Here is an 18,674-nt window from a genome sequence, read left to right as displayed (position 1 = left end):
ATTTATATAAGAAATTAAATTAATAGCGCTCTGGCTGCACCAGTTTGAAATTTTTGAAAATTTGATAGGGTGAATTTTCACCCAAGGTAGCATTCCAGGGTTAAATTGCACCCAGAGACAAGACCAGCCTGTGAGTGATTGCTACCAGCTGCCATTGACTGTAATACTTTGCACCCTCTATAGGACAAAAACTATTTGAAACCAGCAAACCTATTATACTTATTGTAGAAACCGCCAAGCTTGTTGCCTTGGAGGGCGTAAAGAAAGGTGACTATCACCATACGACACGCCTAGTGTCTGATTTCTTGCTAGGAGATCCAAATATTCCTCTGCGCCTTTCTCCACTTGGACCCTGTCCCGAGTGGAGGGTTTCTAAGCTGCCCCTTAGCTGCAATAGGCCTGGTTCAGTCTGCACAAGACGGGCTGGTAAGCAGGGAAGACTCCTGGTTTGAGAGCAATAAAAAGAGAGGATATCTGCCTAGAGAACTGAAGAGAGCTTCCTGGTCTGTGAGCAGTGGGCAGAGAGGACATCTGCTCTGAAAACTGACTCTAAGACATATCCTGTAGAGACGTTCAGGGTGAGTGGATTGGCGGAGCGCAGAAACAACCCTTCTCCTGAGTGTTAAAAACCAAATGGTGTGGAAGAGCTAGGGTGCCTTCACACCTGCCTTGGGGATTCCGCTTTCCTGCTCCGTTCGTGGCCGAATGGCTCAGTATCTGGACGGAACCTAACCATTGACTATTATGGGGTCTGTCTGCTTTCCGCCCAACTGCCCAGCTTTTGAACAGAAGAAAAAGTGTTACATGCAGCACTCTTTCCCTGGTATTTTGAATCAAATCTGTGACGGACCCTCTAGACGGAGGTTCCAACGCAGATGTAAAGCCGGCCTTATTGTCACCAGTTGATACCATGTTATCTAGCAAGTGTTCTGCAAGTTATTATTTTGATGTTTTTATTATTTTACAACTAAAGTGGAATTCTGGTGCAGTCTTTAGATCAGGATCCATGAAAGGTAGTGATATACAGTGGCCTTTCTGACCCAAAGAGGTGCTAGGTGATTCTCCTTAAGATAGCTGGTGCACCCCCACAAGTAGCATGCATGCAGAGCAGGCTGTGGTAGAATGTAGCCTCTGAGAGACTCCTAGTATCACAAAAGGAACAGCCCTCATAGCCGGCAGTCACTTTGACACAGAGCAACTTGAAGGAAATGCCTGCAAAGTCAAGATCCCTGGCCCCTGTGTAAGAGCTGCATTTTAGGGTCATGTCACATGTATTCAATAAATCAGCTGTGCTGCAATGTCAAAATTCGTCATAATACAGCCATTAGCATGAATGCTTAAAGGGGTTTACCAGAAGAACATGTGTGCATGTGTGAATGCAACTCCAATTATGCGGGAACATTCCAGAGCCCAATTTTGGGATTGGTGGAGGTCCCAGCGGTAGGACCCCAACTGATTAGCAAGTTATGGGACTTGTTTTGGTGGTAAAAACCCCATAAAGTTTGTAACTGCTGTGATACTTTTGATTATACAGTACAATTAACCTCAAATGTCATATGGAGTTGACACTGTTCCCTACAAGCCAAGAATTCTAGGAAAGCATTAAGCTGTGAACTTGCTGGGGAAAAAAACATCAAATTGTGAATGAAACTTTCAGCCAAGATTCCTCATTAACCTTTTAACTATTTATTCTGTAAATTGCTCAGCTTAGGGGAAGCATTAGTCTTGGGTCATATGACATAAGGCTATTAAGTGATTAAGTAAAGTGCATTTCACAGTGCTAGAGTATTGCCTGCAGACTAGTCTTCTTCTTTTCGGCAAATATTCAGTTAAGAAATGTTTTACATGAAAAAATGCAACTAGACAGGAAAATGAGACACTCAGAGTTGACAGGTAGAGGTGAAGACGAAGGGAAGGCAGCCAAGATCACAAGTGACAGCCTGAGTGACTAATGAGCATATACTGTATGAGCAGCATTGTTCTAAGTAATTCTCAAAAATGAAAGAAAGCTGGTAAAAGCAAGATTGAGGAGGACAAAAGATAATTTCATTTTCAAACAGAAGCAATTGCTGAACCTTCATGTGAAATGAAGTGTCAAGGAACAGTATGATGTCTGGCAAGAAACATTCAGATTTCACAGCCAAAAAGCATTTAATTTTAGTAGAGCGGGAGGTAGACAGGGAGAAGAAATGAAGTTGCATTGTTTTGGCGATAGCTGTTTTCTTGAAGACTTATTTCGTACATAATAAAGCAGTGAAAATTTACAGCAGAATGGAAAACTTTTAATCATAGCTCCACAACTCATCCTGTCTGCGCTGAGTGATGGCCACTATTTTATCTTGTTATCCAAGTTGGTTCATTATTTTCACACTTCTAGATACTCACTGGAAACCCCTCCAACATGTTGACTGAAGTCAATACCAGTTCCAAAGAGATACTGGGTGACTAGAAATGAGCGAGCACGCTCAGATAAAGCAGTTACTCGAGCGAGCATTGCTCTTTTCTCGAGTAACTGCTTACTGGTCCGAGCAGGCTCGGGGGGGGGGGGGGGGGGGGGCGGGGGTGAGCGGGGGGCGGCAGGGGGTTTACCTCCCCCCCCGAGCCTGCTCAGACCAGTAAGCAGTTACTCGAGAAGAGCATTGCTCGCCCAAGTAACTGCTTCATCCGAGCATGCTCTATCATTTCTATGTGTGACCAATTTTGAGTTAGTGACATTTCTGTTAGATATCACAAAAGGCTCTGACGCATTGTTGGGCATCAAGGGTGCTTCTTTCTGAGAATACATGCTAATTCCATGAGCTGAACAGCCAGTCCCCTGTGCTGACATCGCAGGCAATGGAAGGGCTGTACTACATGACTTGGTGTAGGAATTGGTCCAGAAGTGAAGGTTCTGGCACTGCTGGAACAGGTAAATATTTCCCTTCCCTGAGCAACCCCTTTAAGCGTAAAGCTACATGTAGTGGAGGGCAATATGGCCAAAATGCAGCATTTCTGTAGATTAACGGAGCAAACTTTCACAGTGTCTAATAAAACCCAAATGGCATATATTGCTTCCTTAACCCCAAATTTGGTTGGGATTAGTACAGGAAATCATACCTAACAAATATAACAAAAAGAAAAATCCCCCAACATTTGCTATTCTATGGCAGGAAAAATCTACCACTAAACTGGAACCCTCTGAAATCTCAACTGTTACCCAATGGATGTTATTGATGAGTCCCAAGCCCTGTATAAACTTAGTTGTCAAAAGACAAATTCTGTAAGCCATCTATACCATCTATCATACCATACTATCAGTCTATACAGAACATGGGCATAAACACTTTTCTGAAGAAGTCTAAATGATTAGACCATAGTAGAACTGTCAAGGTTTTCTCACATCACTATGTGTTGCTGTCTTGTTTCTGGTCTGGATTGGCTACTCAATAGAATGTTCCGCCCCTCTTCTATTTAAGAGTTATCAGTTCAGCACTCGGCTCACTATAGCCCTGGTTGTTACCCCTGAGGACGCCACAAGGCGAAACATGTCGGGTGGCTATAGGTTAGATATTTGTAGGGTTTTGGTGGTGCAGATTTATTAATTACCACATAGGCTTTTGGAGGTTGGCCATCCAGGCCTATATTTTAGTGTGTGTATGCACAATTACACACGATACTAATTGATGACTGCTGGTCACATTTCATTGCTACCACCATTTGCCCCTTTATTTTAAATATCATTCAATGTTGTCTTTGTCTCTTTTGAATAATAAAGTATTTATAAAATATTTTAGGGGATGTTACCTACGGGTATTTTTTGCCTTTGGCAATTTTGAATTGTGACCACAGTAGAACTTGGCATGTATGTGATAAGTCAGAAATTACTAGAAATTCTTGACAGCTTGATTTTTCTTAGGGCTTCCCTCAGGTGTCTTTGCTATCTTTTTGTACCCTTTTCTTTGTTTGTTCAAGATAATAATCTCTTAACCCTTTGGACTTATTTCTCACATGTAATCAAAAGTCCAAGCCAACAAAGCCCTAGCCAGTCTAGGTCCTTAAAGGGGTTGTCCAGTGAAATCAAGTGGGGTTATACACTTCTGTATTGCCATAATAATGCACTTTGTAATATACATTGTGCATTTAATATGAGCCATACAGAAGTTATACACTTACCCCCTCCGGTGCTGGCGTCCCCGTCTCCATGGCTCTGACTAATTTCTGTATCTTGTGCCTTCTTTAGACGCGCGTGCGCTGTCCGGTCTTCTGCTGTGTTGACTGGGGCCACTCCGGCGTGCTCGCGCCGGAGAGCTGGTCTGCGCATCGTCATCGTAGCTTCGCCGCCGTCACGTGGTGCCGATCAGCCAATTAGGTGGCTGTAATCGGCATTGGAAAGCAAGACAGGAGAAGATAATCCACGGTGCACCATAGGAGAAGACCCGCGGTGCACCATGGAAGAAAACCGCGGTGCACCTTGGGAAAGGACCGGCGGCCATCTTTAAAAGAAGAAACTGCCCGAACGGGGATGCAGGTAAGCGATTTTTTTTTTTAAATAACAAAGGGATTGTTTTTAACGGGGCACAATGTGGGGGTATGTAGAAAAAATTTTTTTTGATTTCGCCGCGGGACAACCCCTTTAATGTGTTTTATCTCAAGCGCACCTGATACAACTAGTGAAATGATTAGTTGCATCGGGTGTGCTTGAGACAGCACCAGATTTGCAAATGTGTGCCCATCTGAGGAATTCTATTCTGGGAGTTGAATAATTTTGAGACTGCAGTAGTCAGTAAAAGTTGCATTTTGTGTTGAATACGGAGAAACTACTTGTTATATAAGTTGTGTTAGCTATTTAAATCGTTCTTGTTTTTCTTGCTTTTTTTGGCAAATAGCTGACAGTTTGCAAGGTTTGGCAAATAACCGTAATTTGCAATGGGGGTTGAATAATTTTGATTGCAACTATAATTCATGGCAGACTATTCTATGCTATTATTTAACTGGTGAATATATTCCTTAGCAACTGTGCCTTTTCTATCTATGTCATCAGTGTGTTTACCAGATAATCAGACAACCTACACTCTCTCCCTTTGCTTCCGATTTTTTCTTTAGATTATAGGTTAAACAGCATGGACCTCTTTGCATGTTGTTTGGGTCTATACCTGTAATTTTTTTTCTAGTTCAGTGTAATGTGTTGAAGCATTGAAAATGCAAGATGATAATAGTAATACAGAGCACCTGTCTCATGACCACCCATGACGATAATTGCATAGGTAGCAACCTGCAACTGGGATTTGGACAGCTGAATCCTTTGGCTCATATTATACCTACCAGCTTGCCAATTTATCATGGAATTTCAGAGTAAGTGTTGCTGCAGCTTTCACAACATATTGCCAATTTACTGCTGTCTAACAAATGGTGACAGTAATGAGATATCACAATGATAGATGAAAAGAAGGAAACAAAACTCGTACTCCTCTGGGTATCATGGAGCAGAAGTCATCCAACTGGAGACAGCATCTGATAACACAACAAATGCTTCAGTTCTTGTTCCGAAAATACCTATTGCACACATGTAGTTTGGACCTACTCCAGATTGTCTGGCAGCCAAATCAAAAGGATAGCACCTTAGTGCAGAAACAATTATGATGTTCAGTATGATGGCCACAGTCCAAACCCAAACATGTTGGTCCAAAAACAAATGTAGGAGAATGAGAAATCTTTCGCGTTTAGGCTTGGTCAGAATTTTTGGATAGAGTCAGATTATGAACAAATTGGACCAAAACTTTGTCTCTTCATAGCTTTAACGAATGTCATAGCTCGAAATTTAGCCAGGTATATAGTCATTCAATATTAATACTCTTATTCCCTCTGTCTGGTAAATCTGTGCAGTTTGACAAATGTGTAATAAAATGCTACATATTGAAAGGACAGATACTGCAGTTTACCACATATTTAGTGCTATTAAAAAGTTTGTTCCTACTTTTTGACCACAGTAAGTGATTTAACTACCTCAGTGATGTCTATTGTTAAACACTTTCAAGTGGCATGGGTTACTTTTAAGAAAGGCCTAGCAAAAATTAATGGCAGGTTTACCTTATCAATGTAGCTTTTCCCCAAGTCCTTCACCTCCTTCATGTTAATTTGGGCCTTGACCTTATCTTTGCCTTTCTTGCCTTTCTTCTTCTTGCCACAACACTTCTTACAGATGCAGAAGCAACAGCATAGCAGCAGCAGTCCAGCCACAATGAGAATGGTGGCCAAAGCCCATGGAGGAACTGGTGTTAGAAGAAAATACAAAAAATACCTAATAACTAATTACCCATGAAACAAACTTTTACAGACTGTGATATGGATCAGTGGTGGGAAACCTGTCACTTTTCTAACATTGTAGAATTAAATTTCGCAGAATTGATTTCCAGCCAGCTGAAGAGCCACACTGATTATGAGCTCAAACAGCTTTATCAGGGCTGCACCTGTTCCATGCACAGATAACACAGCATGAAGCTAGGTAACAGAGATCAATATTACATTTACACTTTCCTTTAGGTCAGATCCAGTGATGAGTGATTACACTAGCGTTTGCTTACTTTTTTGCTACCCACCTGAGAAGGGTTAGTGTTGTCCTTTTTTGCGATAAACGTGCTTAAAATTATAATAACGATAGTAATAATATCATTGGCTATATACCGTAATCAGCAGGTATAAATATAATGCATCTTGGTAACATGCCCGGATCATTCCTTCTATTGGGAAACTGTCAAGAATCAGCCATTCACACATCACATTATTCATATAAGTGCACTGTTTCTCTAATTAGTACTTTGAGTGCACAAGGGTGAATTGTTATGAATGAGCTAGGTGTTCAATGCATCCCTGCACATTTAGGGCTCATGTCTACGAGCATGTTTTCACCGCCTACCACATGACGCGTGATACGCGGGAATGGAGTCAATGAAAGTCAATGAACTGTCATTGATCCATGCACTCCAGCGTGTGGGCACTGAGTATCGATACACAAGATAAATAGATCGCAGCATGCTCCATTTATCTGTGCACGTATGCAGCGCGAGCCCTATACACTGGGCTGCGTATGACCTGCTGTATATGCACAATGCAGCGTATATGGGCAGTGTTTCCATACACATTCTTGAATTCTATGTACGGTAGTCTCTGCCAGAAGTGCATTTGGCTGCAAAATGTGTGAAATGCTGTGGGGAGACCTGCAGCATTTTACACATACGCCCATGGGCATTTGCCCTAATACCTGAATATCCATGACATTTCTACTTGCTAACTTCATTCATATAAGCGTTTTTTATGGCCGACCGGTATACGCGCCCATCTGAGGCATTGGTTTCCAATGCATCTGTTCACATGAGTGAATATACAGCACGTGAAAATATCGAACCATGAAAAATGGAACATACATGATCGAAATATGCACCAACGCATATATGCTGGGCAAAAAGATAGCTCTGGAACTATCTTTTGCCTGATATACGTTGGCGGCTCCCATAGACTCCTATGGGAGCTGGACAAAGAAAGGGAGGGGAAGGCATTTTAGCAGCGTACAACATTGGAAAAAGCTTACAGGTGCCTCTATGTCGGCATTGGAAGGCACCCCGAGGATTTTGAGAGAGCGAAAGGTTTTCCTGGTTGCAGCGTATTTTTTCGCTAAAAACTACGCTCACGGTCATGTGAATGGGTGAGAAAACACTGGCCGTGATTGTGGAAAAACATCCATTCATGACAATAAACGGCGTGGACGAGAAAACATAAAAACGCCTACGCTCGTGTGAAAGAGCTCTAAGGATGCTATTATACGAGTGTCGCTAATGCTTGCAATTTACTGTTAATTGCCGGGCCACACCTGGATTTACAATCTCAGCTGGGCAATTATTGGTAAATTGCAGTAGCGACGACCGCTAGTGTTCGTGTAATAGCAACCTGACATATGAATACTTGTTTGTAACACGTAATAACACAAAAGTGCTATTAGATGCTGGATTTTACATTTACGCTGATTAGAAATACAACAACAGCCTAATTTTCAAAGCTCATACCGCATTGTGCTCCTGGGACTTGTAGTTCTGTGGGTTCGAAATTCCCACTTTTTTTTCAAACTAGCGTGCAAAAGCATGGACTTTGAATAGTCAAAAAAAAACATGCATGCGCCCATGTGTTTTTGCCCTTAATGTGTAATAATAAACCTGATTGAGCCGGTAAACATAGCCATGGAGTGCAGAGAGGATGCTGCTGTCAGCTCAACTGCTTTAAAGTAAATGTAATTTTCGGTTCCTCTCACTTCAGGAAGTCGCCTTAGGTTTACTGCGCTATTACAGCCGATGCCACCTCTGCACATACGCATTAATGGACCGAGTGATCTTTAGCGCAGACAAGACCAAAGCTCATAATTGTTGCTTTAGTAGGACAGTGCCTCATGTAAAGGTCAGCGCACAAATATCTTCTGCTCGCCGCCTTTCCTCCTATTTTAAGTCTTCACACTCTGTGATTATATTTGTCCAAAATCCGTTTGTTATCCTGGTATTGTGATACATGCTCAGTAAAAAATAAATAAAAAAAAACAGAATATAAATCCATTGAATGATGCAATTAATTTTAATAGGAGTTAGGGCGGTTTCACTATTGCACACGCTTCAGTGCAATGTATTTGCGCAATTGACTTTTTTTTTGCGTGTGTATCGACACACAGCACTGTACTTTTTGCGCACACAGGGCCAGTTCACATACGTGCGACATTCGTGATTTAAAAGGCCTAATGAGGTCCAGATGTGTTCTTTTTCCCACGGAATTGCGCACCCAGCATAGACTTCTATGGCGCCACTGGTGTGCAAATACGCAAGAAATTTGAGCAGGTCCTAAATTTTGCACACGCAGAACACGATCATGAGGACAAACCTATTGACATCAATAGGTTTTGTTCACTATGCACTGTCTGCGTATATATATTATAAAGCACCAAGTGAAAGTCATTTGTATCTAAATTACTTTCACTCCCTGCTTTATGATGATAGCTGTTGCTACTTTCCATTCTGAAAACCATTTAATGCAAGTCACTATGTATCATACAGGAAAACAGTGCAGTAGGTTCCTCGTGGGCGGGTGACATTTCTACAGCACAGATGTTTCAGAGTAAGTGATGTGTGAGACATCCCTGGATCATTTTTATTGAATGTAACGCCAGTGTTAGCAATTATCACAGGAAGAGAGGATATTCAGCTGGCATCTTACCATGATGTTATCATCTACTGTCATTATGTTAATCCTCTTTGTAACGTGTCTGAATGTGGAATCTATTATTACTGGATTCCAGCTAGTTGAGAATAATACATTCCTAAATCAGTTCACAAGCAGGTCCATATTCTCAACAGCTGCCCTGTAAGTACATACTGTCCAGCAGAGAATGTCTGAGCACAGAATTATTCTATCTCACTGCCGCCAACATCAGGGTTGAGCCCTAACTTGACTGCCCCACCACGAACCATAGACCACTGGACAGCACTAATTAAAGCAGACATACAGTACATATAGGGGCATACACACAGGGGCAGCAGTGGAAAGACAACAATGGGGCAATCTCTGTCTGTCTCTGTACAATGTAGCACCTATATTGTCTTCTTTTATATGTATTACTGAGTAATATTACGCATATCTTAGCTATAATATTTTTCATTGAAAAAGGCCAGCAATGGAAAACATGGATGGAAAAGGTATATTTTTTGAAGAAGTTAACAAAAAACCTAAATACACATAAAAGATCATTTTAAAAAAGTACAGAATGATGGATATAAAGATGATTCTGAAGGTGGGATGGGTGGTATGAACGCTTACCTTTCCTGGCATGATCTTAAATTTAGAGAATGAAAGCAAATAGAAAAGAATGAAAAATGCACAAATGAAATGATAAAAGAATGAAATAGAATGAAACAAAACAACTGAAGCTGAAACAATATGCTGTATATGTATCCATAAGCAAAAGTAAAGAAACAGCTAAAGACTAGTTTCACACCTGTGTCAGAACCTATAGCTGGAGGTTCCGTCACAGATTGGCTGATTGTATCGGAAGAAAAAAACGCCCAAAAGCCGGGTACCTGAGCGGAAAGTGAACCCCTCGGCGCTGTTCAGTTCCAGAGCAGGAAAGCAGAACTCCTAACGCAGGTGTGAAACCACCCAAGATAATTTTAAATATTTCTGTACTAAAACATAATAATACAGAATTGTACATGTTATGCCAATGCTTACTTACACATGATATCCTGAGATTCCAATATCTGATAGGTTATACTCTCAAACCATCTAAGATCTATGGGAGACTTATGTGTACTTATTTCATTTACTTATGAGTCCTGCCCATGCAACTTTAAGAGTGACATCTTTAAAATGAATCTGTACCCTAATATGATGGAAGGACAGCATATCACAGATGCAGGCCCACTCTATTGGTGGCTATAAAAGGGAGGCAAAAATGTACCTCTATAGCAGTCATGTGAGACTGGTCTTGTAATATTAAGCCATGATTCTGTTGAAAAAGTGATCATGATGGATATGTGTGCTGTAGATAGGGCTTCTGTACAATTTCACTGTAAGGCCTTATCCACAAAAACTCTATTTACCACCTTGTAATGCTCTGTGCCATTTGTCAGACAAGCAATGCTTCCAGGCAAGAATAGGTATGGTAAAGTCCCCTGGTGCAAGCACCGAGTCGGGACCGACTCCTAAGGTGACATCACGTTGTGACATTTTCTTGGCATACTGTTTTTGTGGGGTGGTTTGACATTGCCTTCCCCAGTCATCTTTACCTCCCCAGCAAGCTGGGTACTCATTTTACCAACCTAGGAAGGCTGAGTCAACCTTGAGTCAGCTACCTGAACCATGCAGAGATTGAACCCGTAACCTTCAGGTCATGAGTGAGAGCTTAGGACTGCATATCCAGGCAAGAATACCTCCCTAATATAGTAACTGGGGGAGCATGTCATGGGATATAACTAAATAAATGTGGCAGACATACACTAAAGTCACATGACCACTCTGTGGGTACTTTTTTACCAAAGCCAGGAGTGGATCCAAAATCTTTACAGTCTGATTTCACAAACAAATTAATAATTAGCTGATTCTAATATCAGTGGTCTTGATAGTTTGCTTACATAGTGAGATGTTGCTTCTTAAAGTGCCCGTTGGGAAATGTGATGTTTTTATGTGCTTCACCCTGAAGACCACAAAATCACTGTAATTCAGGGTAAAGCCATGTTTGGTTATTCCCATGCAGTTATCGACCCCGTAGCACATAATCGCCACGTGTACAGGTAGACTTATACTTCCTATAGTACTTTCATTCCGCTGTCTATAATTAAACAATAGCAATCCTGTTCTTTGCAATATTCCTGGAGAAATATAAGTGCGTGGTTCTACTAGACTGGTTCCTGGAGTTATTATAATTGCATCAATGCTAGGATTATTGTAAAATCAGAAGCATTTTGTTAATGCTTATATTATACTCTATAATAATTCCCTTCCAGCTTTATGCAAAATTGTCTGAGTCATAGTTTATTCTAATTATGAGTAAAACTAGATCCATCCAAATCAATATAACATGATAATAGCATGATTAGAACTCATATGCTGTGCTAAAGGAATTGTCTGCAGGCACATATGTAAATTGAGGCGTTCTTTGTGTAACACTATGTATTCACGTTCAGATTTAGTCACTGTTTTTTGTGGTATTTTTGGTATTTTTCTGTTTTTAAATGGTGAAAAATTATTCTGCCATATATTTCAAAATGTTTTTATTAACTTTTTCGTAAATGGGGTAGGGTATAGATGCATGTTATACAGTAATATAGGTATAATAGAGTATTAGATTCTTAGGATTCATTTTCAAACATTGCAGTACATACTTCTGGTAATCCCTATGCGGCTTGAATTCCCCACCTACTAGCCTATCAGGTATTGCATTATTGGCTTTTTCAATGAATGTTTTTGTTTTTTCTCTCACCTCTGTGATTTGAATGTAGTTAATAGTGAGTTAGCCTAGGTTCTGATGGATGCGTATTGGCCTTGTCGTTGGCTCGTCAGCTTATGCGTCTTGGCCAAAATGCAGTACTAACACCCGGATTTATTAGTGTACATCAGTATTTTTGTGTATGCAGTTTGCTAGAGATTTTGGGGGAGCCCAAGATGTCAGCCAGTGCGACCCACTTTGGAAATACAAGGCAACCCACTACTATATCAGTGAGAGTTGATATCCTGTATGGTTGGCCACATCCATCTTTGGCTGGCCCCTTTGGCATTGTTCACATGTGCAGGCTATGTTTGTTTGCAGTCACTCCTCCTTAATCTGGGCTGGGTTGAGTGGGTGCACATTAGTCTGCATTGAACAAGCAGCTCCTCCATGTCATAGTCTGGCTAACTGCATTTTATTAGGGTTTATGGCGATTGCGCCTGCCCTACAGCAATTGTGCCTGTTTTGCTGCCTATCAAGTATTGCATTTTTGGCTTTTTCAGTGAATGTATTAGGTAGCAGGGAAGCAAACATGCAGTAGGTCATGGCTACGCCCCATTATCTTTAAAGGGGTTATCCCACTTCTAGCCATTTTGCTATCTAATATCTATCTCAAATCTATCTAATATCTATCTTTCTATCTATCTGTAGCGGTGGTTCTGGAATTGCTGCCTTGTTGATAGTCTGGTGCTGGGTTTGTATGTGTTCCTACATCTTTTCGCTCAGTGGGTCTGGTACTAGGTGTGACATGATTGGTCGCACCTGTGGGTAATTCTAGGGCTGTTTAACCTGACCTGTTACTAAGCTGAACTGCAGTTGATTGTCAGTCTCTGTCTGGCTGAGCTAGCATTCAGAGCCTTGGTCTTGGAGCATTCAGTTACCGGCTGCATCTCAAGTTAAGTACTGTTATCTACTGTATTGATAACAAGCTCAGCATGCTTGTTATCATTTTTAGTTTTAATATGGAAAAAACTGGAAAAAAGAGGCTCGGCGCTTTTTCCAGTTTTTTCCATATTACCTCTAAACGGACCGACTTGGAAGGGGGTACGATTGGCCAGGCAGCCCCCCTGCTTCACCTAAGTAGGAGGAAAAAGGGAAGGACATGTGGATCCACTCATATGTGAGTTAATTTATATGCAAACCTGGACGTGGAGGGGTTAGTGGGGGACCTAGGACGCAGGCCATTCCACTGACACCGGGTAAGTCCTGTTAGTTTTTTACTGCGCATTTCCCTATTGTGAAGGCTGAAGCGCTGTTCCTTATATCTATCATTTCTAGTTTTGGTTTTCTTATGTTTTCCCTTTCCCACGTAGGATTAACTAGGGGCCGACCTTATCGGGGCGAACGCCCTGCATTCAGGTAGGGCACTTCCCTGTGTTTGGTTATATAGGGACAGTGTTTCTCATATTTTGGCTCTATCCCTGTTTTGTTATTTGTCCATTTGCATTTGTGGGAGATCTGTGAGTAACAAATCCAGCATGTTCTGGTTGGATATAACACTATCTATCTATCTATCTATCTATCTATCTATCTATCTATCTATCTATCTATCTATCTATCTATCTGTCTATCTATCTATCTATCTATCTATCTATCTATCTTATATCTCTCTATTTATCTGTCTATCTCTCTGTCTCTTGCTCTATCTTTCTATATACCTATCTATCCAGGGGTGTAGCTAAAGGCTCATGGGCCCGGGTGAAAAACGTTTATCTTGGGGCCCCCCAACTTCTCTTAACCCCTTAACAGAGATGTAACTTGAAGCTTCTGGGCCCCAAATGCAAAACCTGTAACAGGGCCTCTAACTATAATGCTTTACTGATAGTACTGGGTTCCCTATATGGAGTAGAGAGGCCTTATGTGCCCCCTAAGGCTCCTGGGCCCGGGTGTAACTGCATTCCCTATAGTTACGCCAGTCTATCTATCTATCTATCTATCTATCTATCTATCTATCTATCTATCTATCTATCCAGCTAGCTAACTATGATGTATCCGCCTACTTGTTTATCTATTTTGTGATCAGATAAGAGCAATGTATATAAAATACATTTTTTGTATTAATGAAGAATACAGGCAGTATCAACCATTGCATAAAACCTCACATTTTTCTTCCTAATAAGCACACATTCATCAATTACATACTTTGTATATTCCTTTCACCTGTTTTGTAGTATTAAAAAGTAGAAAGAGATAAGGGTGAGTAAAACAGGATGGCAAGGTTGTGAACATGTGTGTATCACCAACATCAATTGTTAATGCATGGAGATCATTTAAATCAGTTCTCAGTAGAAGCCATATTAACTGGGAATGTATTGCTGAATTATTAAACGCTTAGCGCTTCATACATCAGCAGAGTGTCTTACCCACTGATCCAAGCAGCCAATCCATCACATAGAGTGATTAGCAGTCAGATTGCAGGGCACTGATATAGAAGATAGAAGGAGTATGACAACTTGAAGACTCTGGGCCTCAATTCTTCTACCATGTGTCATTTATAACCTGCTTATGTGGCAGAGAGACGTTTGGGCTTCTTCATTTAGCAGAGCCTGAATGTGACTACAGACATGTCAATTCACCCAATCTTACAGGGAGTCACCCTATTTTCGGCCTCTCTCACCCAGTTACCCCATGATATATAGTTTCTACCCTGTTGTCAGTGAAGGATGCTAAAAATTAGAGGTAAGCACAGAAAATAGTGGTGTATATATACTTACTCTCCTCTCTTGTTTAGCTCTGGGCACTGCTGCTCTCCGTCTTGACTCCATCCAGCACCAGGATGTAGTGATGGGAGGTGCAGACAATATCCTGGTGATGGATGCCATCAAGATGCAACCTGTCAGTGCCCAAGGCTAAGCAAAAGTTGGGAGCGAGGGGGTAAGGATTTCCTCTGGTCTGGGGACTAAGTATTATTTTTTGTTTGAGTCTGAATAAAGTTTTTGGGTCCGAATAAAGTTAGGGGTCTGTGGTCTGAGTAGATTCAGGGGGTCTGAAAATTTTGAGGGGGTCTGGGCTCTAATATAAATATAGGTGGTCTAATAAGCAAATATACTGTATTTATCGGGTCCGTTCTGGTATTAATATATGAGGTTTGAACAGGGACACAACTATAGGGAATGCAGGGCATGTGGTTGCACCCGGGCCCAGGAGCCTTAGGGGGCCCATAAGTCCTCTCTTTTTCATATAGGGAGCCCAGTACTACAAATAAAGCAATATACTTGGGGGCCCTGTTGCAGGTTTTGCATTGGGGTCCAGGAGCTTCAAGTTACACCTCTGGGTTTGAATATATTTAGAGGGTCAGGGGGTTTACAAATTAATTTAAGGGTCTGATCTGGGATTTGATGTTAAAGGGAACCTGTCAGCAAATTTTAGTAATGTAATCCTAGAGCACTGCTGCATTACTGACAATGCTCTATTTTCTGAAGTCCCCTTGGTTGGTCTGATAATAAAAGCATGCCTCAGTAATTGGAGCTCAACATTCCACCATGCCTTGTGTTAATGGGGCAGAGATGTCCAGTGAGCATGCTGGGCTGTCTCTGCTAGCAACCTGTTTATTGCCAGAGTCCTCCCCTCCCGCCTCTTCCGATTCACGTAGCGCTGCTCAGTCAAGTCTTGCGTGAGCGTAAGCCTGTGCATGCATAAATGAACCATTCCTTTTGTGTGCAGATTGGCATTCTTCATTTGCTCATGTGCCGGCTGACAACTGCCCGGCGCTCATGCACGACATGGTAGCACTACATGGGTCTAAAGAAGCAAGAATGGCAGTCTTGCAGTGGTGCACTCGGCTTACTTTTCTAAAATCTGCCTCCCCTTAATATAGGGGATCTGAATATATTTAGCCTCACCCTTAATATATACCAAACCAAACTCCGATTTTGCCATGTCCTGCTACTCAAGTATCACCCTGCGAATGGATCTCCCAGGTTGACATCCCTGTTACTGCTACTTTGCATCCCCTATAGCTATGCCGCAGGATCTAAGAGGAAAACTTGTATGTTAGAACATACATCTCAGTAGGATGTGCACAATTCATGATAGATGTCATGCAAGCTGCTGCTTCCACTATTACCAATTCATGGGAGAGCTTTAATGTAACTGAACTCACACCTCAGCCTTCCACTTCTCCATAGCCTTTCAGCAACCTTTTAGCACACTTGCCGGCGCAGACTTCCTGATTAATGTCCCCTCACAACTATTATTTCCTTTGAAGCTATATAGCCGTAACAGTTCAATGTGGCAATCTCTCCTCCAGGACAAATGGAGATGCATTGATTCTTACAGTTCACGCTGGACCACGACTGTCACAGGCTGAACATGTTTTTTTAGCTGCCACTTTCCCCAGCAGAAGAATTAACAAATACATTGTCTTACTTGGTAGTTTGCTTAGTTCATTCATAAATTTGTCCTTCATGTCGGAGAAGACATTGTGCTTGGTTGATATATCCGTGCCATTTTGGTGGGGCTCTGGCAAGGCTGTTGTGTGCGTCGTCTGCTCAGATGCATACTCCGCAGATCTACGCTCTTGGCTCATTGTTGAGCTGTGGGGAAGAAAAATGGAATTTTAAAATATGCAATGACTTTTCACATCAACAGAGACAAACCCCTACTGGGAAACACATTAGATGTCAGTAAATGTAGTGATAAAGGTCATGGCTCAATATAATGTATTATATGTAGCGCAAACATTCTATAAATGCTGAATGAGAGGATGATAGACATATTTATATCATGTGCTTCAGTGGATGAACATGAAGTTGCTTTCCCATTTGCAACATGTCAAATTGATTTTCAGGCCCCACTTTACATAATACAACAGACTAAGTGTGAATGAATAAGGCTACATGCATGCAGCAAAGGTGTATGCTGGGAACCGGTAAAGCGGCAAACAGTTTGCAGTTTGTGTGCTGCCATCTGGTGTAGGTTCTGTATCAACCTGCATGTTGTAAAGAACAATAATATACTGAAATGAATTTGGTGGGGGAGCTTGAAATATAAGCCCTAGCCATTCAATGCGATGGATGTGATTGGTTCATTGAGTTCTGGCTCTGATTGGCTGAGCCATGGTGCTCCAGAACCAATCACAACCAGCGCTTCTAGAGGCAGAGATTTTGAACCTCCAAACCAGGTAGCAATTGCTAAAAACTACAAGCAAGTCTGCCAGGGATGCAGAGGAGACGCGCGGCAGAGTTGACAGCGCCTCTTAGGTAATGTAGTCTTTATGCAGATAGGCCTTGTTTTAGGGATTTTATGGTAGGATATTTAACTGTAAGGGGGGGTTCACACAGGGCGGATTTGCCGCGGAAATTCCGTCCGGAATTTCCGCGTGGCAAATCCGCCTGCGGCCGCTAATCTCGGGTTTAGCCAGCCATGTGGATGAGATTTCTCAGAAATCTCGTCCACACGGGACGGCCAATCCACTGCAGTTAATCCGGCCGAACCGCGGCAGCGGCGCAGCTTTGCCGACTGCAGCCACGGCTTTGCCGACCGCAGCATGTCCAATCTTTTTTCTTTCCATTGCGGCCGCGCTCTCCTCTATGGGAGCGCCGGCTGCAGCGGAAGAGCGAGCGGCCGGGCTGCTTCAAAGCCGCCGCGGGTTTTTCCGTGGCGCTTTTCCTGGCGGAAATCTCGCGGTTTTTGCTGCGGACAAATTGCGAGATTTCCGGCGGGATTCCGCCCCGTGTGACCCCAGCCTAAAAGTTGCATTGCACCACACGAAAAGCACGTTTTCGTGTGATGCAACAGAAAGGAAGGCTCTATAGGGAAACATGGGCTACCAAACCTCGCAAATGGCGGCAATATTTAGCAACCCGTGATTTTTTTTTCTCTCAATGTAGCAGCCTACAAAACATTGCTAATGTGAAGGAACCCATTGGAAAACACATGTTATTTGTAGCAGTATCGTATCGCGAGAAAATCACGCAATTTTGTCACCTGTCTGAAACCAGCCTTACACATGAGCGATAGTCATTCTGTAAATGGAGGCAGAGTAGTCGGAGATCATTGCAGTCCACCGCCTCCACTCACAGTAAGTAGAAGTCACTCAAACATTGAGCGACTCCTGTTTATACCGTCCCACAGTTGGTTGGCTTTTAGTTCTGTTAAAATCCAAGTGACACGACAGTTGGGCGATTTCTTGCTCAGTGCCCTGAATGCGTGTATACAAGATGATTATCACACAAGTTCGCTATTTCCAGAGATAATCCCCACATGTAAAGAAAGGTACCTTAAGGCCAATAGACACAGATCAGATAAGTTTCATCACATAGAAAAACAGAGGCTGGAATGATGTTTGTGGGAATGAGTTGTCAAGCTTTACAGTGGATTTCACAGCACTAGCACTACGGTAGTTATTGCACTTTGTAGTATGCTCTTGCCGTGTCATTTCTTTTTGCCCAGGAGGGGTTGTACTATTGGCAATATGGCTTCTGCATCTGCATTCGATAACAAGACTAGGGAGCCTTCTACTTGCTAAAGCACCACTGGCTTTTACAAGTGTGCTGTCACATTATGTTTCCTGCACTACTAGAAAAATACTAGATTTCCTCATTCATTAACTGTCTTACCACACATGTTGTGTAGACTATTAAATGTACTTCTTACAAGTTACAGTATGTAGGATCTACTATTAGGTCCTTAGGTACACACATTAATGAACACACTTTTGATGCCACACACGCAGATAGTC

The 18,674-nt window shown here is 42.0% G+C and overlaps 1 protein-coding gene across 1 annotated transcript in view; it reads right to left on the bottom strand.

Annotated features, from left to right (window-relative positions):
- The window catches only part of LOC136631480 (synaptotagmin-1-like), a 72,453-nt gene extending 55,933 nt beyond the window's left edge, over positions 1-16,520 (bottom strand). Inside the window, exons 1-2 of the mRNA XM_066605777.1 lie at positions 16,361-16,520; positions 6,067-6,248 (exon numbers count right to left, since the gene is read on the bottom strand). Of these exons, the coding sequence (XP_066461874.1) occupies positions 6,067-6,248; positions 16,361-16,520 (342 nt within the window). The remainder of the gene's footprint in view (positions 1-6,066; positions 6,249-16,360) is intronic.
- Positions 16,521-18,674: the final 2,154 nt, after the last annotated feature.

This window comes from Eleutherodactylus coqui, chromosome 6 (assembly GCF_035609145.1).
Source record: "Eleutherodactylus coqui strain aEleCoq1 chromosome 6, aEleCoq1.hap1, whole genome shotgun sequence".
NCBI lineage: Eukaryota > Metazoa > Chordata > Amphibia > Anura > Eleutherodactylidae > Eleutherodactylus > Eleutherodactylus coqui.
This window is presented reverse-complemented; position numbering and strand designations above follow the sequence as displayed.